At 40.3% G+C, this 26,908-nt stretch overlaps 1 protein-coding gene across 3 annotated transcripts; it reads left to right on the top strand.

Annotated features, from left to right (window-relative positions):
* Nucleotides 1–3,005: 3,005 nt before the first annotated feature.
* On the top strand, nucleotides 3,006–26,669 carry LOC125886623 (circadian locomoter output cycles protein kaput-like). Of its 3 annotated transcripts, none has more exons than XM_049572958.1 (24): nucleotides 3,006–3,150; nucleotides 5,421–5,512; nucleotides 6,583–6,741; nucleotides 7,436–7,524; nucleotides 8,519–8,578; nucleotides 8,989–9,137; nucleotides 10,800–10,891; nucleotides 11,542–11,631; nucleotides 11,803–11,923; nucleotides 12,548–12,661; nucleotides 12,935–13,053; nucleotides 13,179–13,261; nucleotides 14,336–14,442; nucleotides 14,552–14,699; nucleotides 14,876–14,951; nucleotides 16,366–16,510; nucleotides 16,709–16,812; nucleotides 17,005–17,205; nucleotides 18,278–18,436; nucleotides 19,132–19,335; nucleotides 20,417–20,625; nucleotides 20,940–21,069; nucleotides 22,883–23,014; nucleotides 23,263–26,669. In XM_049572958.1, the coding sequence occupies exons 4-24, from the start codon at nucleotides 7,508–7,510 to the stop codon at nucleotides 23,530–23,532; spliced, it is 2,730 nt and encodes a 909-aa protein (XP_049428915.1). In that variant the 5' UTR covers nucleotides 3,006–3,150; nucleotides 5,421–5,512; nucleotides 6,583–6,741; nucleotides 7,436–7,507; the 3' UTR covers nucleotides 23,533–26,669. The 3 variants fall into 3 exon arrangements, with proteins under 3 accessions (XP_049428915.1, XP_049428913.1, XP_049428914.1); XM_049572956.1 differs by having other exon boundaries at nucleotides 22,880–23,014; XM_049572957.1 differs by lacking the exon at nucleotides 3,006–3,150 and adding an exon at nucleotides 3,231–3,573 and having other exon boundaries at nucleotides 22,880–23,014.
* Nucleotides 26,670–26,908: the final 239 nt, after the last annotated feature.

The raw sequence follows: 26,908 nt of genomic DNA, 5'->3' as shown, positions 1-26,908 counted from the left end.
TGAAAGTCCAAAGTTTCTGAAGAATTCTAAATAAGCAAATATATTCAAATCTTTGAAATTGCCCATGTTGGTGTTGGAGCTGAGGGTGGGTGGTGGTGCAATGGTTGTAGACGAGGGGCCCAATTTGGAAAACAATGTCCTCTTGTCTATAATTCCTAATGGTCTGCCTGCCTGTGTCCTGTATTTCTCTGGTAAAACAGAGTAGGTAGTTTAGCAATGACTAATGGTTAATACAAGCAAAACCCGTGATCAAATTCCAGCAGCCGTTTTTCAGGACGTGACACAAAATGAGTCACGCAGGCAGCCAGGCTTATAAAAAAAAGTATGCACTGTCATCATGTTTCAATCTGCAAGACACATTTAACCTAGATTTGGAGCAAAGACGGTTGTGAAAAGCCCAGAACAATATATTTTCCTCTTGATGTATTAAATATGAGCAAAGGACTCCAAATGCACTTCCCCTCTCCTTTCACCCTAAAGCTAAAAAAATTAATAACAACCTCTTTCTAGCTTCACTACTGTTCCTCATCATGTAACACATGAGACCACTTCTCCTACTGTATTCCCAAACTCCTGACAATACTGCATGTCTTCAGTTTGATCCCAACAGCTCCCTGCCATGCCAGTGCACTTCTCTGGGTGCCTCTGTGCCCAGTCAGGGGCAACAGTGAGGTGGCAGTAATAAGAGTGTATAGGTGGCAGAGAATGATTATATGTTGCATACAATGTGTTAACATCCATGTAAACACACACAAACACAGGGGCTGCAGGACCTGATTTACACACACGCTTTGCTGGACTAAAATAAACGTTACAAAGGTTGCTTCTTTTGTTAGACCTGATAATGGCCTCATAGTATTTCAAGTGCTGCACTGATATAGGAGGATGACATAGCCAAAGCCAAAGCCCCTGTACTAATGTAGTAGCACTGTCACAGGGACACTTTTGGCAACAATAAAGCTGTAATTTTGATTTTAGTTTTAAAATCAGGATTTAAGAAGACACAGCACACTTGCAGTTATCTGTATTTTTTAACTCTTGAATGATTTAACTTAAGGTATGAGGTAGGCTACTTATAAAAAAAGGATGACAACAATGAAAGATGAAGACAATAAAGCCTCCACAAAAACAGCATTTTAAGTCCTGTGTGTAATTTATCCTTCAGGGATTTATACTTCGGGATTTATCCTGGCTTCATATGAGCAGAGGAAATCGCTGGCTTATTTATACAATGTAAAATGCCATAGGTTAGTGCTAATAATGTCAGCATATTATATTTGTTTGGAAAACATGTTTAGTATAAAACAGTTGTTTTGTTGGTGAACCTTGTTAAATATTGCTGTTGTCCCTGGTTTTATATGACAAGAGGAAAAGATTGCTAGCTGCTAGGCTAATTTATACAATGTAAAATGCTTTAGGCTTGTGTTATTAACGTTAGCATGTTGTGTTTTTTGGGAAATGTGTCCAGATAAAGATAAAGATAAAGTTTGTCTGTGAATACTGCAGTTATAATGAAGCCAATTTTTGTACTTGTGTTTGAAATTGTCTCTATTAAGCTTTAAAGTTTAAAGTGTGCACTGGGTGTGTTTTGAATCAGCTAAACTTTACAGTACTTCACAGAAACCGCACAAGTATATCTTCACAACGGCGTAGGCGACGCGCGTAGGCTATGGTGTAGGGTTTGCCGCACAACTATAAATACCAGTTAAATAGGTCCTAACCATATGTTTTTTCATGCATACCTAATGTAGGTATTGGAGCCAATGCAACAAACAAACAGCATGGAGAGAAGAGTTAATACCAAAACAAACAGCAATGATAACTTCAGTTTCTGTCTATGATAAATGGTGTGATTTGAACCATTTTAAAGAAAACATGGCATTCAAACTTGCCGGTGGGTTTCAAAGTTGAAATGGTATTCAAAATGAATACAATACAAGCATTTAAAGTTGTGTGTCCCTCCCACAAGCCAAAATAAAAAACACAAGTCCCTCCCCAGTGCTTAAAAATGTATTTGACATACCTCCCCTGTTTTGTACCACCTCCCACCCCTCCATAAGTAACAAACAGTACCTTAACAGTACTGTAATCCTGACAGGAGGGCTTTATTTCCACAACAGTAACTGTATATCTTTGATTTGTTGATTACATATTATTCTCTCATCCATTAAAACAATGAATTAATACATTAATACAGCATAAATAGCCATCACTGAGACCATGACATAACCAAACTCCTCTGTCATCTCTTGTATCTAATGTTACCTTGTTTATGAATGCTGTTTTTGCCCAGAAAGGGGTGGTAAACTTTGATATAGGCAATAATGCTCTTACTTCTGTGTATCATGTCATGTTATGCCAATAAAAGCATGTCAATAAAAATGTCATGGTGGTTTGAAGATAATGTAAAATAAACGTGAAATCTCACATTATGCCTCATAAAAAGGTCAAAATGCACCATGATATGACTTTGGGGGAACCTCGACACAGTATAGGCAAGCGTCACGGTCTGTAGAGCTTCTGATTGGATGTCGATAAAAGGGGAAACCCCTTGCCATCAGGCAGGGCCATCCCTACCCTGCGCTGCACCCTCCTGGCGACCGTCCAATGTCACATTCACAGTCCATTCAATCTAACGTGAACTGTGTGTTCGCGCGAATAATATGGTGGTGTCGATCATGCATACTCATATAAATGTGTGTGTTTATTTAAATAAGGTGGCATTTAACATTTAAAGTCTAAGTATTAAGCCTATACTTAAATAAAATACGAATTATAAGGCTTTCCGGTGTGGTTTCCGTCGCTCGCATTGAGTGCCTTCATTTGCAGGATGCAGACTCGCTACCTTGTCCCTTTTATTCTCTAACATAAACCAGGTGGCACTGACAGTGGACTGGCCCGGCTGGAAAAGCCACAAAAACGCGCGGAGTCATTTCCCCTCTGAAGAACACTCAGCGATCCTCTCAGTTTCGCTGCTACTGTACTTGCAAAATAGTGCGCCCTACTGTCTCTATTGCGCATGACTGTACGTCGTAATATGAAGTAGGCCTCCTGTTTTTCTCCCCAACCCGGAGTCCTCCTGGCCCCCACCGCCTCGATGCAACGCTCAAGTAAGCAAAACACGGAGGCTGCCGTCGATTATTCGCGAAGGTAAGGATTTTTAAATGCATATCCAAAGCCAGCGGTGGTCGCTGATTGTGAAATAGCACGGCCGTGGTGGTCGGTAAACGGTGTTTTTTTAAGCGTGCGGAAGCGGTCGGACTGCAGAGGAGGCTTCGGGACTGTTTCCGCACGCTTGAGGGAGAGCAAGGCCCAGTGACCCACATTCAGAGCAGCCAGTGTCTATGTGTACGAGTGGGCGAGCGTGTGCGCGTCTCCCTGTCAATGCGTGTGTATGTGTGTGCCCGGGGACCGTGTGTGTGTGTACATACATCTGCCGCGAAAATGTTTCCACCATCGCTGGTTTTAGACATTTCTCCGCGGCGGACATTCATGTTTTCGTCGGCTTTTGAGAGGATCTTTCCCCGCGCGGATGTTTGGGCTCAGTTCTCTCGCGGTGTTTGAGGACCAACGGTAATATTTTACAGATTATTTCGTCTTCAATGTCAGTTGTTGCGTGACAGCTTGAGGCTTGGTGCCTGCTTTGCCGTGATAGAGGCTGATATTCCTTATTATTCCGTAAACGTGAAACGCGTTGCCTGTCACAACTGTGTTATTGAGCATATGTGAGTGTAGGAGGAGGAAACGGGGGCAGTAAGAGCATTAAATCTCACAGTTAAATGGGCAGTTTTCGGTAGCAAGCTTAGTTAGCCTGCTAGCTAGCTATTATATGGGTTGCTCTCTTTTGGTTGTATAACTAACACCTGTGGCACTAAAAGGTATATTTAAATTGCAACCGTGTATTATCTGATGGCTAATGGCTGGTGTGGTCGACTCTATAATATGGGCCATGTTGCCATTATCAGTGTTTATTCATTATCAGTGGTATACAGTAGACAGAGCCGTCCAATGGGGAAGCACAGTCTAATGAGGCATCACTTACTGGCCATCAGGAATGACTGTAGCTCAGGCCAGTGCAGCCCAAAGCAGGGACACATGGGATCCTTAAGATGGTCAGTCAAAAATGAAATGCCCACATCTCTCAAATGTCTCCCACTAACATTTGTGCAATAAGATCAGGGTGTCTGCAGGTTCTTTAAAAGTTATTAAATGTCTTAAATTCAGTTTTATAAATTTTAGGCCTTAAAAGTCTTTAAACGGTCTGCTGCAAAAATTTGATTTATCCATCTTTGAATTTCTTTTTGTCAAAATGAGTAAAGATCTTCAGTGTGAAAATGCATTTTTCTCATGTTACAAATGTGTTACAGGTCTTTTCATTTTATATATCCCATACCATATTCCTACATAAACCCTAACTGCACAGGACCACATTATGTAAGACTAACTATTGTACTAGCCTGCAATGCTTGAATAAGAAAAGATGACTTGTCCAAAAGTCAGTCTTAAATTTGGTTGAAAACTGTCTTGAAAGGGTCTCAGAAAGCATTGAATTTAAGTGCCTGATGCCTGTAGACACCCTAAATAAGGTAGTGTTAATCTAACAGGGTGATAATATTATCCATAGGTATACTGTACCCACTCTGGCCTTCCTGTCTATTGTCATATCTTACAAAAAACCCCTGCAAAATCCTTTTAGATCATGGGGACACAATTCAGTCTAAGAGGTGTCATGTTGTCAGATTGGTGTTGGGTCTGCTTGACAAGTTAAAGAATTTACAGTCAAAGTGTTCATCACAACATCACAAAAATAATTACTTGATTTTTACATGAAAGAAAAAATGCCAATGTCAGCATTCTGAGTTGTATGGATTTGCTGCTTTAGACTGTCAGATATGGCAAGCACTTTAAAGATGCCACCTTGTGCTGTGAGAATGTGTGATGGGCATTTTTCACTATTTTCTGATGATGAAAATAATGGAGCCTAACCTAAACAGTTGATTGACAAAAAATATCAACCATTTGAGTAACAGATTAATTGCTTAAATTTCTAGCAAAAATGCCAGCTTCTCTAATGTGGGTGCATTCTGCTTCAGGAAGCCATTTTTCACTGTGATGTGACAGTGAATAAACCGAATGATAGATCTTTTAATTTAAAAAAAAAAAAAAAGGTAGATTTATTCTAAATTAAAACAAGCATCAATCACAGTCCTGATCTTAAAGTAGTATGAGTGTATTTTAGTCTTGGAGTGTTGGTCAGACACACCTTATTAGTTGACTGAAGCTTCAATAACCTGTTTTTAACTTGCAGCAATTAACATGTTTACTTTACTCGTTAGCCTCTAAAATTTGCATCCACTGTAAACAGTGAACACAGGCACCCTGGTATGTTTGTGAATGGGTCTGGGTTTTTTGTCTTGCAGGTGAGGTGTGGCCGACCTGTGAGCATTTGTCAGTGCCTGGAAGAATAGGAACTAAAGCAGCTAGTTTTTCCTGCAAAGAGACATTCCAGAAAGTAAGTTAAAAAATTCTTAATCACCACTTTTTCATAACTGGGTCACTGTGCTCCTAAAGAGTCTCTGAAGTACTAATAATTTAAGCATAATAATTGATTTATTGCAGGTTTTCCTTGCTGCACTGATGTACGCTATGTGCACTTTAAAGACTGTGTGCTGCAGTCACTGGAATTTCAAGAGTCTTACCTAATTAAATCTGTTTCATTAATTATTTATCAGTTTGTTTAGTAGTAAGTTGTTTAGAAAGTCAGACAGTATTAATTAGAAGCAGCTGTACTTTTTGCAGCAGGGTCCAATTTAATATATGCTAAATGATGCACTGTAAAATTTGTTAAACACAGTAAAACTAATAATTAATTATTATTCATTCATTCATCTTCTAACCGCTTCATCCTCTTGAGGGTCGCGTGGGGGGTGGAGCCTGTCCCAGCTGACATCGGGCGAGAGGCAGGGTACACCCTGGACAGGTCGCCAGACTATCGCAGGGCTGACACATAGAGACAAACAACCATTCACGCTCACATTCACACCTACGGACAATTTAGAGTTACCAATTAACCTAGTCCCCAATCTGCATGTCTTTGGACTGTGGGAGGAAGCCGGAGTGCCCGGAGAGAACCCACGCTGACACGGGGAGAACACGCAAACTCCGCACAGAAGGGCTCCCACACCTGGGATCGAACTGGCAACCCTCTTGCTGTGAGGCAACAGTGCTAACCACCACACCACCGTGTCGCCAATTAATTATTTTTTATTTATTTTTTGATATTTTTTGGGGCATTTTGCCTTTAATGGACAGGACAGGTAAGTGTGAAAGGGGAGAGAGAGGGGGGGATGAATGCAGCAAAGGGCCACAGGCTGGATTCGAACCCGGCCCGCTGCGGCAACAGCCTTGTACATGGGGTGTACCCACTAAGCCACCAACGCCCCTGGACTTATTATCTGACCAAAAACTTAATTTTCTTCACTATCTCTTCTGCACTAAAGATGTAAAATTGCATTAAGCTTCCCTCGTATTGACCTAATGACCCCCCATGACCTGAGTTTTCTACTCTGATTTCTCTCGCAGGTTTGGTTGATCACCATGTCTTTCCCATTGTCTGGTGCCCTCTCGTGACCTCAATGACCTCAACGGCAGTTTTGACCATAGAGTCAGCTTTGACCCCAAACCCTTTCTACAACCCCTGAGAAAAGACATTAACTGACCACGTGCATAAACCGCATTGGGGTGAGAAGTGTCTACACACACACACACACACACACACACACACACAAAATTAGGTTTGGTCATACATCTTTGCAACTGAGTAAATGTAACTACACTATAATTAGAGATACCTTACCCAACACATGTTGCAGCATATGTTACAATGTTATATTGACCACAAATATGGTCTTTTTCTGACATCTGTGCTAATATTCAATATTCAGTAATGCTGACTCTGAAACATCAGTTGTATATGAAGTCTAAAAGGAGCAGCCAAAGAAAGCCATAGAACCCTGGGGTAACACTTATTGTTGTGATTAGCATTGGAGAATGGCACACTGCATGAAAAAAACATTCAAAACATTAAACATGCCTTTCACAAACACATACTGTACACAGATACTTGTTTTCTTTTTTGCATGTTTTAGCAAGGACTCATCAAGCTTCCATAAATCTGAGACCTGACCAGTGAACCTGTTTGTCTTTGTGTGTGTGAGTGTGTGCATTTAGTTGCTTGCATTTCAGTCTGATTTCAATTTTTGGTGCCAAGATGAGATTTAATTTAAAAGTGATGCATTATTTTAATAGAAAGAATGATATTGCAGTATGTTGTGTGCCCAAACATTTGCTCATGTTTTTAGTCAAGTGAATTGCAATAGATGTAATCATAACTGGCACTTAAGCTAACACAATACTCGTTTTCCTGTCTCTCCAGGTGGTCTTCCAAATGCCTACCTCACGCCTAAAGAGCAAATCACTGCAGCCACAGCCCTGATCAGCAGCCACCATGACATCAAGCATAGGGTATGCTGCAACACACATGTGCAATATGTCAGTTTATCATAAATGACATTCAAACACACTATACATGTGTTAGGCGCAAAATATGTTCCTATATAGCTTTGCAAAAAACATTATTCTCATAAGTGTTTAATATTAATTAAAGAAAAGCTTCTCATTTATAACAATAATAATAATGACAATAATTATAATTACTGTTATTATTATGAAATGACTAGCTACAATAAAATTCTTAAGAAACTTCTTATGTTTTGGCATCAATAGTCACATTTTAAAGATACTAAAAGGATAGTTCACAAGTCACATGATAACAGAAACATACTAACTGATGGAGGCAGCGGTACACCAGCAGCTCCCATGTTCTGCAAGGTAAAATTACAGTGTTTGTTAATGGAGTCTGGCTTTTCAGAGAGCATAGATATCGGCTTCAGTTCCCCCTCAGAAAGGGTTTTTTGACAGCAAGGTAAAGTGGTGTAAATATTCGAAACACAGCGTTCACTTAAAGGGGAACTATGCCCATTTCAAAATTCATACATTGGACAGTCCAAAAATGTTAATAAACAAAATCAAATCTCTCCCAAATGCAAAACTAGAGTGTTAAAACTCTTTTTGTGATGTAATAAGGTATAAAGGTTGGATTGTCTACTATCCCTTTAAATAACAGTTCCAGAAATTACCCGCCAGTACAAATGAAAGTATTTGTTTTGACCCATATTAATTGAAATCTAGGCAAGTACATGCCCTGTTTCACAAATGCACTCGTAATCTTCTTGGCAAGCACAACACATTCCTTCTCTCCCTCTCTTTCTCTTTTTTGTGTGACCCAAAAATAAACATGCTCCTGGCATGTAGGAATCCTCTCATTAGCCAACATCCGTCATTCGCTATTATTAACAATGTATATCTGCTTTCAAGCTGCCAACAAACGTGCACACACAGGAAAACATAGAGTGAGATGGAGAAAACTGCAAATATATATTTTTTTCTCTTCCTGCAGGGATGATTGTAGCATCTTTGATGGGTTGATGGAAGAAGATGAAAAGGACAAAGCAAAACGGTAAGCTAGATCTAAAGATGAACACGCTGGAGTGATGCTACTTGTAGCATGTGTTAAATATTAATACATTAATTCTCTTCATAAAACATCACAGGGTATTTAAAGGGTTGTGTCTAGACCAGACCTGCACTTGTTAAATTAACCAACATTTGAGACATTTAAAGATGAGTGAGTTTGTAGCTCCTGTAGAGAATATACTATGTCTTTGTGGTATGCTGTTCACAGAAGCCACACTGTCTTAATTTGTAACATTATAGGCTCACATGACAAAAATGTTACACCCACTGATTTTCAGTGTTGTTTTATTTTTTTCAAATCAAAACCAAAAGTCTCTTTAAAATGTTTGTCAGAAAGAAACTTTGACTAAATGACATTTGGACTCTAATGTTTCACTGTGGTTTTGATTGTAGTGTGTCCCGTAACAAGTCTGAGAAGAAGCGGAGAGACCAGTTCAATGTCCTCATCAAGGAACTCGGCACGATGTTGCCGGGCAACACCAGGAAGATGGACAAGTCCACCATCCTGCAGAAAAGCATTGACTTCCTGTGTAAACACAAAGGTTAGGGCACCTTACCTCACAGGGTGGACACTTCTATATTTAGTGCTGATTGTGTATGCTGTGGTCTGTGTTTGTTTACTCTCATTACTAGAGCTTATTACTCTTTTATGAGACATGGGTACTGTAAATTACTCTGCAGTTAGTTTTAACTATTTAACTATGTGAAGTTGACTTAATGTTTTTTGATTAATATGTATGCCATACTTTAATGACTTCCTTTTCTGTGATGGAGCAACTTAACACCCTGTTCCTCTCATCCCATCTACTCATGATCTTAGCTGATCACCATTTTAATATTGTAATTCTCTCATGCTGATTACTGCGCATGTGTCAGGGCTCCAGACTGTGACCATTTAGTTGATTTTGCAACAATATTTATTTTGAGACAGTGCCACTAAATTTTATAAGTAGGAGTACCAGTGCAACTTGCAAATATGCTCACATTTTTGTTTTTCAAAATCATCGTCATATATTGTATAAAACACGAGGAAGGAGCGAGACATGGTGTGTTTCTGTTGATTTACGAGTGATGTTAGCATCTGCTCGCGTCTGCTTGCCAAGACTCCGCCCTGCTCTGTCTTTGTCTGTCTTCAACTCTGTGGCAGGTTTGACCATGGAGATGTAAGTGACATTTTCCCAGTCAGCCAAGCTGAAACACATCCTGTCCTGTTGTTCTCTGGTCATTCAGAGGGCATCGTCACTGTCACTTTCATCTTCGTGGTCAAACCAGCTGCCGCTAAAATGGGAGTGCCCCTATTCTGACCTTTATGTCTGTGAAACAGCTCAGGATACTCACATGAATTCATCCACTTTTCACAATAAATAGTAAACACAGAGTATATACAAAGTACACATTTGAAAATAAGATTGATTGGATTATGTTGAAAGGAAGCGTAAAACATGTTACCTGAGACTTTCATAAATTAAGAAATGCCACTAACGTGGGAGGGAATTTACTTTATTCTTTCATTTTGGATTGCTGAAAAAGTCTTGACGTTAATCAAAATTAATTAAGGACAACTCTGACTACACACAGACTCAAATTAAAGCATTTTTACTGTATAAATATGTACAATTGCAAAAATTAAAGTTCCACCTTTGTGCACCATGAAGTAGCTACATTTATAAATACTTGTCGTGTAAACATTAGGTAAGGTTAGCTATGTTCCCAACGAACACCAGCAAACTTCAGAGCTGTGTAGCTGAGAGTTTCCTTGTGACTTAAGAAATTGCACGTTGTTGTTTTGTCAAATTGTCTATTAATTACCAAAGCACTTATCAACAGTTAAAACAGTTCAAATGGAAAAAAAAAAGGATTATGTTATTGCATGTCTTTTCAGGTGGTGCTCCTAAATCTTTTGGGAGCATCGGTGGAAAAAGTTAGTCTGGAGCTCTGTGTTGTGTGTCACTGTTCTTTTCAATCCTAGCTCTTATCACTGCTGTGCATGATAATTAACTCAGCTGCTGCTTCATTGGTGCACTCTGTTATCTCTTGTTCTGTTTAACTGCCTTGTTTTCACTCTGAGCCTTGTACTGTCAATACATTGGTGTACCGAGTTGCTCTGCATTTATGTCCCATTGCCTCATCATGTTTTGACTGTTTCCTGAAAGACTTGATTTTTCTTCCTAAAAATTCCATCTGCTTTCTGTTTCTTTCACCAGAGATTGCAGCCCAGTCGGAGTCGAGTGAGATCAGGCAGGACTGGAAACCTCCGTTTCTTAGCAATGAGGAGTTTACCCAGCTCATGCTGGAGGTCAGGAATCTCACATTTTGTACTGTAATTCTGTCTGTTAGGTGTTACAGTATATCTATCGTTACTTCACTCTTTTGGTAGGTGACCAAGATCAAGATTAGGTCTAAATCATCTTAACAAATCAAGTAAAAAGCAGCTGTACCACTCAGTGTCTGTCCTCTCAGAATTATGTCAGTTGAATCAGATTTGGCTGTCTAATATTCGACCATTCGTTTCTCTTTTTCCATATAGAGTTTGAGAGTTTAAATACGGTCTGGCGGACCATTCAGTGTTCATGTAATGTAGTAAAAAAACCAAGATGACCGTCCAAGCTAATGACAGCTAAATACAGTAACGACAAATTGGAAATGTGCAACAACATATTCTGCTGACACTAGATATCAAGCAAAAAGTCAAAGACTGTATTGTATTAAGCTGCTGCGAGCTGTAAATTCCCCATTTCTAACGACCACTCGACATGCAGAATCTCAGTCACCAACTGATGATTTGAATCTTGGACCTTCAGGGGACAGCCCTAATATAATTTCAACAGCTTTGACTCATTGTTTATTTTGTCGACATTTAACAAAAGACAAACAGTTGACAGCCTAGTGCTGTAGACTAATGTTTCATTTACAGATGTTTGTCTTTATCTTGTCTCGCTCTGTCAGGCTCTGGATGGGTTCTTTATAGCAATAATGACTGATGGGAACATCCTCTACGTCTCTGAGAGTGTCACCTCACTACTAGAACACCTACCGGTGAGTAACATCTGGTGATTTCTCTTGCTTGGTAGATACTAGTCAGCCACTGTATTGTAGAACAAGCTTCAGCCAGATTTTTTGTGTCTGGACACATTAGACATGGTAGAAATGGTTAAGCCATTTTTTGTGTGTGTTTTAATGCACACATGTTTTTTTTTTTAATTTCAGACGGATTTGGTGGACCAGAACCTGTTAAACTTCCTGCCAGTAGGGGAACACTCCGAGGTGTACAAGGCTCTGTCCACGCACCCCACCGACCACGACAACCTTAACTCTGATTACCTAAAGAGTCAGTAACACCCCAAGTCACATTACACCATGCTTGCTGCTTTTTCTCAGCATTATCCAATAATACAGTGCTATATTGTGTGTTTGGTGGTTATATGGGAATATCATTCACATCATGGTACACAGCATGTGGCTGTTATCTTATTTTTAAAGCCATAAATGTGAGTTTCAGCCTTAATATTGAAAGAAAACAAGACAGAAACAACATATGAAACTAGAAAGCCATGTTTATCCCATTGAGTGAAATAAAACATACTGATGGTGTACAGAAAAAAACAGTAAAGATAGTTAAATTGTTTTGACTCTGTGGCTAATTTTGTTAGTGTGCATAAATCCTGTCCTGTCTATTTTATAAAGAAGCAATTTTGTGGATATAATAATCATTGCCCTGAGCCATCTTCTCAAACTGGAATAGCTAAACAAAGAGCCACAGTTGATTTTTAGTGCAGCACCACAAAAAGTTTAAAAATACTGTCTAACTTTTTGCATGATTTCCTCTCAGCACCATGAAATGTTGTTACATCTTTCACATTGTTCATGTGTTTTAAATAATCGTTGTTTTTTTACGTTTGTTTTTACTTAACTCTGACTTTCGACCTATAACATCATTTTTTTTTGTCTCCAGCAAAGAACCACTTGGAGTTCTGCTGCCATATGCTGCGAGGGACCATTGACCCCAAAGAACCGCCTGTCTACGAATATGTAAAGTTCATTGGCAACTTCAAATCACTCAATAATGGTATGCCACCTGAATAGCAATGTTTTTAAGTTGTTTTTTGTCAATCAAACAATATTGCTTGTGAGAATTTTTAGAACAGCTAGATAGCATTAAAGAAAGGCAGCCATTACTTAAAAGTTAAGATATTTAATTTCACAAGAAAGAGGATCAGTACAAAGTGACACAAAGCTCTGTGTAAAGCTCATTATACGTTGAAGGTAACACTGTCAAGAACACTGTGTACTCCTTGAGTGATGGGGTACACCAAGGCAAACTCTGCTCTGTGTTGTTCAGTCCCCAATGTTGCGAGGAATGGTCTAGCGGGGGTGTTACAGCGGTCACTACAACCTGCATTTGATGACCAGGTGTGCTTTGTAGCCACTGTTCGGCTGGCCAAACCTCAGTTTATCAAGGTAGCCTTGGACACACACACACACACACACACACACACACATATATAAAAATAAAATCACACTGTGTCATTAATAAATCATTTATCTAATACACTGTCTGTCTTCTGTTGTTTTTGTATTCATAGGAGATGTGTACAGTGGAGGAGCCCAATGAAGAATTCACCTCTAGGCACAGTCTAGAATGGAAGTTTCTCTTCTTAGACCACAGGTGAACACACAAACACACACACATTTATATGTGTATCACTCCTTAAGCTGCCAGTATAGCCATGGGAACCAGACAAATCTATGAGCTCATGTTTTACTTGCTCTGACAGATACTGTACGTCTGGTCCCCTTCAGCTTTAGGCAGATTTCCACACAGCCTGGCTTGCCTCGAGCCAGTCACAACTGTTTATCTAATGTGGGGCGGGATTGATACCATAACTGACAACATGCGGGGCCTTTTAACGCAAAATATGTGATGATGTCATATTTGGCTCGTGTACCTTTGCGCTGGGGACAGGACTGCGAGCATAAACCTAGCCTAGTAAAGAGGAGTGCCATCGAGGCATTATGGTAAACAACCAAGATGGCTGCAGCTGATGTGGAACTTTCTGTTCAAGTACTGTTTTAAAATTCTGATCCCAAAAACAGCAACCCTTCATCACAGACATATTGATGCTACATCATCACAGCTCATCTCGACACCCTGTAGTCTGTTTATATTTGTCCATAGCTCAGTGCGATGTCATGTTCCATTGCTGTAATTGGTTGTAGGTCTATCCAGTTGTGTCCAGAGACATTTTGATCTTCAGCTGTTGGTAATGTCGCTTGGAAATCAAAAATGAACCAAAAGGTTCCAGAGAAAATCCTAATTGCAAAGTGTATATTGGGACTATAATCTGTCAGAAGTGCTTGTAGGGTGGTCGCACTTTTTCTATGTCAGTTTGGGGCGGTCTGTGTCTGGCCATCTCTGTAACTTTACAAAAACTGACTGTTATTAGCCAGCTGTGTGGAAGTGTTCTCTTTTTTTATTCTTCACACAACTATTTATGTCACTTCTAACGTGAACAACACAGTACAACACAATAATGGTCTTCCAGCAGAGATGTAGTTTTGAGCCACATCAAGTTTGACCTCTGTGACATACTTTACTATAAGCTTAGAGCACCTACTTGGTCTGTGTCACTTTGACCTTTGCGCTCAAGGACTTTGTGAAGCCTACCTTCCTTATTGTGTGTGTGTGTGTGTGTGTGTGTGTGTGAGCATAATTGATAAGGATGCCTCTTCTCCTTCTCAGAGCTCCACCAATCATTGGCTACCTGCCTTTTGAGGTTCTGGGAACATCAGGGTACGACTATTACCATGTGGACGACCTTGAGACACTGGCCAAGTGTCACGAACATTGTGAGGACTCATAGTTACACATTTTCAATTAATATTTTTTTGTCAAGGCCTTTTTCTGCTTGTGTCTGACAACTCTGCTCCTGTCTGCCTCTGTCTCTCTCCTGCTCAGTGATGCAGTATGGTAAAGGGAAGTCTTGCTACTATCGTTTCCTGACTAAAGGTCAACAGTGGATCTGGCTTCAGACGCACTACTACATCACCTACCACCAGTGGAACTCGCGACCGGAGTTTATTGTCTGCACGCACACAGTAGTCAGGTACTGCAGATTCTCTGTTCTGCTCATGAGACATTTCCAAACCATTGTTAAGAGTCTGTGATAATAAACGGCCTCATATGCACTTTTGTGATATGTTTATCAGTGGCACAGCATTTCTATATTTTCTTCACATTGGAGTCGTCCCTAAAACCCTCTGTTTTTTGTCTAAAATGCAGCTATGCAGAGGTGAGGGCAGAACAGCGCAGAGAGCTGGGCATTGAGGAGGCTAACCCAGAAGTCACTGCAAATAAGGTGAGAAATTACACCTACAACAAGTCTATATTTGAATCAGATTTGAGTTATTTTCCATATAAATTTATAAAGTTTGAATGGGGCTCAGCGGAAAGCTCAGTGTGACAGTGTGAAATGTACGACAGCATTTTTTACCAACACTAGATATCAAACAAGTATCTGTGAGCTGTAAATTCACCACCTCCAAGCAGAAGAGAGAAGATAATGTTACCTGCCTGACGATGGAAGTTTCTCCTCCTCTGTGCCGCTGCATCATGTCCGTAGCCGTCTGTACCAAAGAGTGGCATGAAAAGTCAAAAGCGCTCACTCCGCAGCAAAATCTTGGGACATTTTGGTCCCCAGAAGTACACTGCACAGCACACTGGAGAGCACAGAAAAAAAAGAGTTGTAGAATTGTTGTCTAAGCCTGTGTATCAAAATTAAAAAAGAAGTACCAGAATCAATCATAATTAATCGGAATTGTAATTGAACTTTTATCAGTTGAGTGACTGAAATTTCCAGTGACAATTTATTCAACATACAAAATAATATATTTAGCCTGAAGGCCTTCATCACTGGGGGTGTTTATTCCCATGAATAATTTGCAAGTTAATGTATTTTTTGCAGAATGCAGAACATGATCATTATCTTTTTGGAACAAGGTTGATTTTTTTCTTTAGCTCTGCGGAACAAGGCATCAGCCAGGTATGTTGTGTGGAACAGACATCATGTCACAATTTCACAAAAATGGCAGCCCTATTGCACCCGTTGCAAATTTGCATCCCTGCTGTTATGAACAGTTTTGATGTGGGAAAGCATTTTACATTTTTGTGTCATTTACTCATCAAGCCCCCCACGTGTTAAAGCCTTTATTAGAGTCCATCATATTATCAACATGTTACAAGGCTCACAAAGTAAAGCCCAAAAACTTCTAATGGAAACTGTCTCATACAATAGGAAGCAAAATAGGAAGCATTTTTGTCCCAAATTTGTTATCCAATAACTTCTGTCACTGAGTTGCTACTGCCCTTTAACATTTCTCACATTGTCTACAGATCTCTGGCAAAATGCTTATTGTTCTCTGATGTTATCTCAATCCCTTTGATCAGTGAAGACATTAAGGTGTGAACAACAGATGTATCATAGGTTAAACTCTTTACTAGCAGATAAAGACACCAGGATAATGGCTGTCAATCTCACGTTAATTCAGTTATATTTGTAAAGAAATGAGCTGTTTTGGTTGTCCATCTAATAGCTGTACATTATTTATTGTTAATGTAATGTAAGACTATAGCACATGCAGTATATTTTATCCTGAATGGCCCATTGCTCACTGAACCATAATCCCTGTCATTTTCATCTGTATGCAGGCAGACTTTTATATTTAAAGGATCGGCTGTCAAGTGTATTTTTTCCTCTGCTTACCTGTTTTTAGAGTCAGGACTCGGGCTCAGAGTCGCAGCTGAATACGTCCAGCCTCAAGGAGGCTCTGGAGCGATTTGACCGCAGCCGAACACCCTCAACCTCCTCACGAAGTTCTCGCAAGTCCTCATCGCACGTCTCTGACAACACTTGCACTTGTAAGGACACACACACACACAAAGTCGCATGCACATCGATAGTATCAAACAGTTAGACCCTTATATCACGCTCTAGAGACGAGCCAGTGACACATCAGTTTGGAGCTGAATGGGACTGAAAGCTCTGCAGTCAGATGATACGATATTGTCAGCAGGGTCTGAGTATGACTCTTAACTCATCAATGACTCTGTCTGCAGCAACAGCCTCCAAGCTACACATGGACACGGCCACGCCTCCCCGGCAGTCACTAGCCTCCACCATGGAGATGACATCACAGCGTCGCTCATCCATCAGCAGCCAGGTGAGCCCTGATTGGCCAAAACACCAGCACATAACAAACTGAGACTTCTTGTTTTTACATATACACATTTTTGTGATTATGAGTAACGTAAATCGTGCTGTTTTATAAATGCAGTGTGGTTAAGGAAGGGTAATACAAAAACTTCTTACACTTCCGTTACCATAACTCTCTTGATTATCTGTGTATCTGCAGTCTATGAGCTCTCAGACCACAAGCCAGAGTGTGACTCCCGCTATGATCACTCAACAGCAGCAGCAGCAGCAACAGCAACAACAACAACAACAGCAGCAGCAGCAGCAGCAGCAGCAACAACAACAACAACAACAACAGCAACAACAGCAGCAGCAACAACAACAACCACAACAACCACAGCAGTTACAGACAAATGTACAGGTGAGATTGGTGAAACGACAGTAGATTTTTGTTTAATAGATGAAGTGTTTTTTTTTTTTTTCAGTGTTTCCAGGATTTCAAAGCTTAAAACAGAGTTTGCACTAGGTGCTTGAAGTGCTTGAATTTTGACAGGAAACATCAAGTACTTAAATACCCTGAAAATAGCCCCTGAAAATTCAAATTAACTTAATAACGCTGCCTAATATTTTGACCAAAGTTTTGTTCATCAAGTCATTATGATTAAATTGCTTGCTTTTTCTTATTTGAAATTCTGAGGCATCTTACTTCTCCACAGTGCGCTCTCCCTCTCCTCTCTTCCTTGCCTTGATAATCATAGTTTATTTTTACTTTGCTCCACTCTTAGAACCCCAACAAAACCAGCAGGCCTATGTTGAGGTGGCTAAAGTCAACATGACATGAACATAACTTGAGTTCCAGCTGGCATCATTTCCTTGGGCTACTTTCAGATGGTTCTGAGACATTCAGATGTTTTGTTGAGAAATTTATAGTTAAGCATAGAAAGAGTGTGACAAGTAACCCTTTGCTGAAAAGCAAGACACTGACCACATAATATATGTTTAATGGAAATTGATATTTGACAATGACTTAGCCTTTTTGCTGACTGACGTCCTCGGAAATGAAAAAAATGATGCTTGAGAAACTACTTGGAAAGTCCTTGTATTTCATTTGTGATGTCTGTATGAACCCTGTTAATATTTGCTTGGTTTCTTGGTATGCTATGATAGTTAGCTGCATGCCATAAGCTTTTGGATAATTAGACAAACAACAAAAAAAGGACATTTGAAGGCTTCACATACGACTCTGGGCAACTGTGATTGGCATTCTTCACTGTTTTCTGACTATTTATAGACCAAAATGATACATCAGTGCATGGAGAAAATAATAGCTAGACAAATAGATAATAAAATAATCATTAGCTGCAGACCCACTGTGGACTCTGTGCTGTTCTTTTGCCAGATTTTTCGAATGAACATTAAAACAACAGTTGCCACTAACAGCATGCACACATAAGCAGAAGTAAGGGACCTTTTCTTTTCCTCTCCACCCACAGCCGGTGATGGAGTTCTCAGCGCAGGTGAATGCCATGCAGCATCTAAAGGAGCAGCTGGAGCAGAGGACGAGACTGATCCAAGCCAACATCCAGCGGCAGCAGGAGGAGCTGAGACACATCCAGGAGCAGCTACAGAGAGTGCAGGGACAGGGCATACAGGTAAGATGGAGACTCACAACACCATAGCTGTCTGAAGTTTTATATGTAGGTTGAAGCCTTGTCATATGAATGGGATAGATTTAGGTCGAGTTTGTTTACTGTATATTTATTAAATTCATACTGTAGTTTATTGTGTCAGTCAGTCAGGCAGTTTTATTTGGCTGTGCTGTAGCCTTTTACAGCAAATGGAAGCCAATTATAATCAAACAATAAAGCAGAGAGCTACTTCAGTTCACTGAAAGGGTTCATTTTACTCTCAGAGCAGCTGCACACTTACCTTTTTGAAAAATGTTCGAAGACAATAAAAAGCTTATCAGTAACATTCAGGTTTCTCCATGTTTTCCAAATTTGGAAAGTTGCTTATTTGAGCAAAACTAGCGTGCAACCTCTCTTCTTTTTTAAAGATCAGAAGGTTTATTGTGCTTTGTCTTTTCCTGTTGTGTTCTACCTGGCTGCGCATGACCTAGATCACAACAAGAATCATGCATTATGTATTATTTTGGTTCTATGCAGAGGAAACTGTTTCACTACCTCAGAGTGTGCCCTGTGAAGATAATTTGCTCTCGTTAAATTAGTCTATTCTGTTATAACAATAATATTTAGATTAGGCAAATAAAAGAAGAAAAACAAGTGCAGTGCAAACTCTCGACACACAGACCACTGTGGCCTGACAGTTAGTGTTCTCTTCCCCAAAGATGTTGCTGCAGCAGCCGACTGGAGCGATGAACGTGCAGCTCCCCCAGGTGGGCTCGGTCCAGCAAACAGCTACTTTGACCGGTCAGGTCCAGCAAACAACAATTAACCCCGTCCATTCAGGAACTCAGCAGCTCACCATCCAGCAGCAGGCACCACCACCCCAGCAGAGCCTACAGCAGCAGCAGACCAACGCCCTCACACAGGTGGGACACACACACACATACACACACACAATATTAGACAAAACTTATGTTCTTTAATCTTGGCTAAACTGGCAGTATCTGATACTTTTAAAGGAAAAGGTCCAACAATTATGTGCTCGGCATTGGACGTCCTGTGAGGATACAGCCTGTGTGAAGTTTTCACAATATTGGTAGTTAATGTGGAGATTCTCACAGACTACACAAACACAGTACTGTGCTCTGAAGTTGTAATGTTGATGACAGGAAGACAGGAAGAGCCACAGGGTGTGCTGTCGGTGTTAAATCATGTGAGAGGTTTCTCAGAAAACTCGGTGACAGTGGTGGTAGTGGTTCAATAGCTGGTGCCACAGTAGTGCAAAACACACAGACCATTATGTTTACCTCGGTTAGAGACACCTTCCATACTCTGTGGAGTGAATGTTGTATATAATGAATCAAAAGCAGGCATACTGTAAGCCAGTAGTGTCTGTACGGGGCTTTTCCTTTATCTGTTATGTAGTCACTGAAGTTTAAAGGTACACTATGCGAAATCATGGGTACTGTTACTAAACATGCATATATATATAGAGAGAGAGAGAGAGAGAGAGAGAGAGAGAGAGCAGGGCCTCTGAGATGCATGCTGCTTATGGTCTGGCACCTGGTCGCCACCTTTTTATAATGCCCCGACCTCACCCAAGAGCTGTGGGTATACATACACATGCAAGCACAGAAAATAAGAGGAAATACAGGCAGAGGGCAGAGTCTCTGCAGTAAAAGTAAAACACTTTTAGTGGGTCATAAATGATCGTAATAGAGGGACTGCTTCTGTCTGAGTCTATGCAGTGTTTTTAGGAAAATCCTGTGAAGTCTATCTTTAAACTTCAATTTATTTTCTCTTTTTCTGTGTATTTACAGCTTTATGATCTATTGAATTTATTGTAGGTATGCTCAAATAGAATGATGAATGAAATTAAGTGGAAAAACTGGAGAAAACAGGAGCAACATCTAAAACTACTAAAAACATTAAGTCTTAAACCATTATTCTGTGTTAAAGGAATTCATATCATGTCCCTCTCTCCTCCCCGACATTGTCACTCTGCAGCCCCAGCGTCAGTCCCAACAACCACAACAGCAACAGCAACAACAACAACAACAACAGACCCAGGGCTCTGTATCTGCTCCACTATACAACACCATGATGATTTCCCAGCCAGGGCAGCCCAACGTGCTGCAGATCAGCACCAGCCTGCCGCAGTCCAACACACAGCCAGGCACTGCAGTGGCCACTTTCACACAGGACCGACAGATCCGGTAAACAGACACCAACCAAACCTGATACCTAAACTACCTTAATTCTCTCTAAACCTATATACATATATATATATATATATATATATATATGTATGTATATATATGTCTATGTGTGTGTGTGTGTGTGTGTGTGTATATATATATGTATGTATGTATGTATGTACAGTATATATGTACTAAGGAAGCAGAACTCCTGTCTGTAACCAGGCTGTTTAAGAAGATTTGATAAGTAGATATCCAGTATAATTAATGTTTACTGTAATTAATTTTTGCTTCCTGTTTCTTTTCCCTGTTCTCTGTTTAACTGTCTCCAGGTTCCCAGCAGGGCAGCAGCTGGTGACCAAGCTTGTGACAGCTCCGATGGCATGTGGAGCAGTCATGGTGCCCACCTCCATGTTCATGGGGCAGGTGGTCACTGCGTACAACCCCTTCGGTGGGCAGCAGGTAAGGACAACGCCGTCTGAGTCATAGAGCAACTAATGAAACTGTATCTGAGTCAAAAAAAAGTCCAAGTGGCCATGTGTGAGGCACATTACCACCCAGCTGCTTAGTGCTGACAGAGTGTGATCATAGTGTGAAGGTGTTAAATACAGTGGGATTAAAACCATGACCTCGGTGGGCAAAATTGGATTATTTGCTCAGCATATCTTCCCTGTATAAATTAATTCATAAAAAGGGTTTTGTAGTTGATGCTGATGTTTGGGAATGAAAAGAAATAAGTAATAACTGAGTCTGCATAAAGAAATCAATAATATTTTTTAAAGTCTAGGCCTGAAAGTAGTCCACAAAGAGATAACCATGAACCCCATCTCTGTAAAACAATTTATTTATTTTTTTCATATTTGAAGTTGATCATCTGACAAGTCAGATTTGGTGTAGTCTCGCCACCAGACAATCAGAGATCTCCACCTTCTGATAGTCTGGGGACACACCTTTCTAAAGTCTGTTTAACACACCGGAGAAAACGGCCGGCAACAAAGCAATGCCTCTTGTATTTTTTAAAAGGACACGCCCTCCCAGAAATGTGCGCGCCCCCTTTTCTTGTCCACAAGGAAACAAACACACAGAGAGCTTGAAAATGGATGCAGAGAGATTTAATTCTGTTCTATCAAATGTGTGCTCAGTCCACAAGATTGTGGAAATGAAGGACTTACAGCGACTTTGTTTAAAACTTTTAACGCAGTCGGACTATGTTTACAAGCACAAGAGTTCAGCCAGCCACTGAAGGACCGCCCTGTGGATTTACTTTGGGTTCTGCAACGTAGGGAGTTTTTTTAAAATTGTATCCGCCCATCTAAACACAAAATCAGGGAGAAAGTCATCAGTCTTTAGTTAAGCAAAGCGTCTAAAGACTGACTTGTGAGTCTAGAATTGGTGATGCATCAATAATGATACTTTTGTTTAAAATAACAATTTGGCTGATAGCTGTCGTCATTTAGTCCCCCTTTTGTGGCAGGGAAACAAAGAAATTTTCTATCTTTGAATGCCAATAAATTCAAGAAACGTTTAGGATAACTATGTTTCACATGAAAACCAAAAACAACTGTATTTATTCAAGTTTCTTCCTCAAAACTACATTTTACAGGATTACATTTAAATGCATCATAATAACACTAACGTTTATCTTCACTTAATACTCATTTTTATTGAAGAGCTTGAATGCATCATAATGTAACTCCGCGCAACCTATGGCTGCTGTAAGTTCCAACCACCGGCTGCTAACAGCTAACGTTAATGAGCTTTCTTCCTGCTGATTTCAACATTCACCCCAAAGACGTTATGAGGTTCGTCACAACAACAGTGTCTGTTGTTCCCGGGACGCATTCTGGCACACTAATTTTTAGCCTGCGCAAAATTGTTGTCACACAATGTAAAAACATCAGCCACTGCCATCGGCAAATGCCCTTTTATTCACCGATGACAGTCAACAAGACGAATATTTGCTGATTCTGATGTTCAGCTGATCAATCGGTGCAAGCAGATTTTTTTGTCAATAAAGCGTGTGCAGTACTGTTGTAACATCAGTTAATACAATAGACCCCTTCCCTTTTCATTCATCCAGAAATATCTTGAAAAGAATAGAGAACCCATTGTGAGCGATCTCAAGGAGTTGTAGAGTTGATGCTGATAAAACCTAATGTACGTCTTGAATCAGTAAAGGACCTGAAAAACAAACAAAACTGGATTTCTTATATGTTTAACTCATACGACTACAAGCCTTTGTTGTTCTGTGTTAACTCCTGTGTCTATTCAGCAGGGAGGGCAAACCCAGACTCTCACTCTGCAACCAGCCCAAGCGCCTCAAGGTCAGCCAGATGGCCAAAACCAGACCACTGTAGTGGCACAGAGTGGCCAGCAGGGGCAGCAGCAACAACAGCAGTTCCTACAGGTATCAGTAGAGGGCAGCAAATATTGTTTATTTAAATAGACATCTTGACAAAATATCAAGTTGTTCACATGTTTTATTTTGGTGAAAAGTGTTGTTGTCTTTATCCTGGAGAGAATCAGATAATATAACCACTGTTTTGCATGACCTAATTATTTTACTTGCATAGTGTGTGAGAAGAGAAAGAGGCTTTTTATTGACATTAAAGAACTGCTTCATTTTCTAATGTTCTTGCACTGTTTTTCCTTCAGGGCACTCGTCTTCTCCATAGTAACCAGTCTACCCAGCTGATTCTGCAGGCAGCTTTCCCACTCCAACAACAGGGTACCTTCACCCAGGCAACGCACCAACAGCAACCGCAGCAACAACAGCAGCAGCAGCAACGGCAACAGCAGCAACAACAGCAGCAGCAGCAATCTCATCACCAGAGGCACCAGCAGCAGCTGAAACCACAACCCCAGAAACAGCAGAAAGCCCCGTCGTCGCACAGGACTGACAGCGTCAGCAGCCAACCACAGTAAAGTCTTTGTAAACTTAGAAAACCTGGGGAACTGAAACTCTAAAGGGATTGCTGCATACATTTGCTTTGGTCGTGTGGCTGTCATAAACTTCCTTTTCCACAAAAATCGCTGCCCTCCCTTCCTCCATCCGAAAGAAACGAATCATAGGAAAGAGGAAAGCCCGTGAGTCCACGAGGAACTCACCAAGGATTGTCACTATGGCAACAGGATGGATTAAAATCCCCCTTTTCCTCACCAGAGGCAGACTTGTGAGTAAGCTCCAGTCTCCGTGGAAACCCAACAAAAACACCTTATCGCCACGGTGATGACAGACTTTTTTTTTTTTTTGAAGATGTGTCAAAGTGGACTGACAGTGTACAGATTTACTGTATGATAAAAAAAACAACAACAACTTGTAAATATCCAGTATAGCCTAACAGGAAACAGAAATGTAGTATTTTATATGATTGCATGGAAAGAATAACTGTGTAAGCTTTTATTAGTCGCTTTTGAAAAATGAATTTTTACTTTTGTTCAAGTGTTTTCTGGTCAAAGATGGAGCAGTGACATGCTCTCTCAGTCTTCTCTCCCCCCCCTTCTCTCTCTCTTTCTCTAAAAAAAGTTCAGAATAAGGCTTTAAAGTACTGTCAGTTAGGTTGGGCTCGGGGGTTTTTTGTGGAAGTTGTGTTTTTAAACACTGTGTCTCTGAGACAAAAACGGCTCTTTTTAACTTTGTAAGTACAAATTATGTTTGGCAAGAAACTAGATCACAGTTTAAATGAATTCTTTGCAGAATGATCACTGTACGTATAACGGGTTTAGTGATTCCAAGTGCCAAGAACATAGTCCATTATGTTTGTTTTTTTATTTCAAGCAAACTATTCAAAGGCGTATATATATTTTCCAACAAGATATTACCCCTAACAAAGTTAATGCGTGTGTATATAGTAGGGATTATTTTTTAACAGTCAGAGAGCCCTATAAGTAACAAACAGTATATCCTCAACCTCCTGAAACTTTAGCACTTGATGTGGTTGTGTACAGTAAATCACTGTCGAGACCTAGTTGTTTGTAATCTGTGGTGTGATTCTGTGAGCTAGTGTGTGTTTTTGGGGATACAATCTTTGTGTGCATGAGTGGGCATGAGAGTGTCCGTGGTTGGTGTGTGTGTTTGTGTGCTTGTTGCCCCTTGTGTCTTACAATAATTGACTTAGTAAGGGTTTGAAGTTGTTGGATGGTACTTGTATTCTCAGGAATGTGGAAAGTTTTTCGCTTCTGCCTCAGTCTGGAACCAGACCGGGAAGGATAAGACAGTGATGCTGCAAAGACCAGAGTGTCAGTGTGAAGGGTGTGGTGACTGAATGATATTTGACCCACATCTTTAAGAGCCTTCCTTGTTATTTCCTCATCAAAATAGTATGAAAGGAGAAGTCTCGAAAGACACTAAAAAGATGCTCTCATTTTGTAAAGGGGGGAGGATAAGATATGGTGTACGAATATAGAAAAATCATTTAGGTTATTCACCCTGCATTTCTACTGAATGTCTCATGGTCTTCTGTATCGTCAGTGTTTGATCCTTCTATCTCTTCCTAGGCCTCAGAAACCCTCATGCAGTTCAGTTCACTCGTCTCTCAGTTCTCAAACAGCAGTTAAAACCAGGGCTTAGCCCAAGTCCATTTCAAATAGTGATGGAAATGGGCTCAGCCTCTCTACTACAGTTGTAAGCCATATCAAAACAGAAAAGCCTTGGACTGGAGGAAGTGTAATGGTCGGCAAAGGAGCATTTAGAATGTGTTGTTTTGTCTCAGAGTGTAGTTAAGACTGTGTGTGTGTGTGTGTGTGTGTGTGTGTGTGTGTGTGTGTGTGTGTGTGTGAGAATATAGCATCTCCTCTTATTGATCCTACTTCTTGTATCACTCGGGGGTCAGCATTGGTTTCCCCTGGCGATAGCCAATCAGTTCTTGCGTTGCAGTATAAAGAAATAATTGTAATATTCAAGAAACTTCCTCTCCGGTTGGGCTCAGTATTCTGCAAGCCCGTGTGTGTGGGACAGCTCAGCTTGAATACATGTTTGTGTGAGAATGAGAGAGTTTGTATGCATGTTACCCGTCACTGTAACCCATTATATTTTCATATGGAAACAGATGTGTGACTGGAAAAGAAAGGATGTTAGGCAATGCAGAGCATTGGTCACCTGTCAGGCTATAAAGAAGACGGGCAGTGCGTTATTGTTTTACAATGACAGACTGCTCAACAAACACTTACCACAACAACTACACATCAGACCGGGCTCAAATGGTAACCGTCCCAGATATGTTTTTAATTTAGATTGCTAATTTGTGCGAGTAAGTGGGGATTAACTGTCTCTGTCACTTTGTCCACAAACAAGAGGCTTTACAGAGAGCGTCTTACTATTTGAACCAGGTCTTCCACCCATCACATAACAAATATAGATCTTCTATAGACTAGTTTGTGTTAAAGGCATCACTCTAAAGGGTAATGTTGAAATGTTTATAGTTTGTGTCACTGATACCCAGCCCAAAGAATGTAAAGGTGTTATAAAGAGACAAATGGATGTTGTAACTGTTGATTATGGAGAACCTTTGACAGGCTTTGTGATGAAGGAAAATGAGGGGTCGTGTTTCTCACTACAACATATAGAATCAGAAATGCAATCTTATTTACAGGCTTTGCATTGTAAAAGAACCTCCTGAATGTTTCACCATTACAAACTTTATGTTTCTGTTTTATTGCAACAATATTTTTTTGGTTAGAAAACGAGTTTAAAAGGTGATGAAAGTTAAGGTGTAGGATATTTGAAATGGGACACCATAGACAATACAGCGAGGCCCCCCCCCCCTCTCCACACAGATCCACAGATCACCTTTCCACTACACAATCTGGTTCTAAAGAGTCCTAGTTCTAGTATAAAACTGTACACATACACAAAGCGAAGAACACCAGTATTCAGTGTAAAACGGTGCTATGCTTACCTGTATGGTATGTATGTATGTATATCCCTTCTTCTGCTCTTGAACTGTGCTCCTTTTATCTACCCCAAAGTCAAATGTCATAATAATCAATATTTTGAAGCAAAATGTTTGCTATTATTATAACCCCTTCTCCCCTCTTGGTCAATTTGAAAATAAAACAGTTGCAAATATTATATGTGACAAATGTCTGCTGCAGTTTTATTGTGTTTTCGTCTGTTAGTAGCCATACTAGCAGTGTAGCTCCAGGAATGCTCTGTCCACCACTTTAGTCCAGACTGTAATATTTAAACAACTGTTTGATGGATTGCACATAACTAGTGTGCAGATATTCATGGCCCCCAGATGTTAAAACCCTGACGACCGTCTTCCTCCAGCACCATCATGTAGGTGACATCCTTGTTGTT

This window comes from Epinephelus fuscoguttatus, linkage group LG3, assembly GCF_011397635.1.
Source record: "Epinephelus fuscoguttatus linkage group LG3, E.fuscoguttatus.final_Chr_v1".
Taxonomy (NCBI): Eukaryota; Metazoa; Chordata; class Actinopteri; order Perciformes; family Serranidae; genus Epinephelus; species Epinephelus fuscoguttatus.
This window is presented reverse-complemented; position numbering and strand designations above follow the sequence as displayed.

What these genes read in the sequence shown, in the direction of transcription:
- LOC125886623 (XM_049572956.1), top strand. An exon ending in TAACTCTGATTACCTAAAGA is followed by an intron (nt 11,924 to 12,547) that starts GTCAGTAACACC and finishes TTTTGTCTCCAG; the next exon opens with CAAAGAACCACTTGGAGTTC. An exon ending in TGCAGGGACAGGGCATACAG is followed by an intron (nt 18,437 to 19,131) that starts GTAAGATGGAGA and finishes TCTTCCCCAAAG; the next exon opens with ATGTTGCTGCAGCAGCCGAC.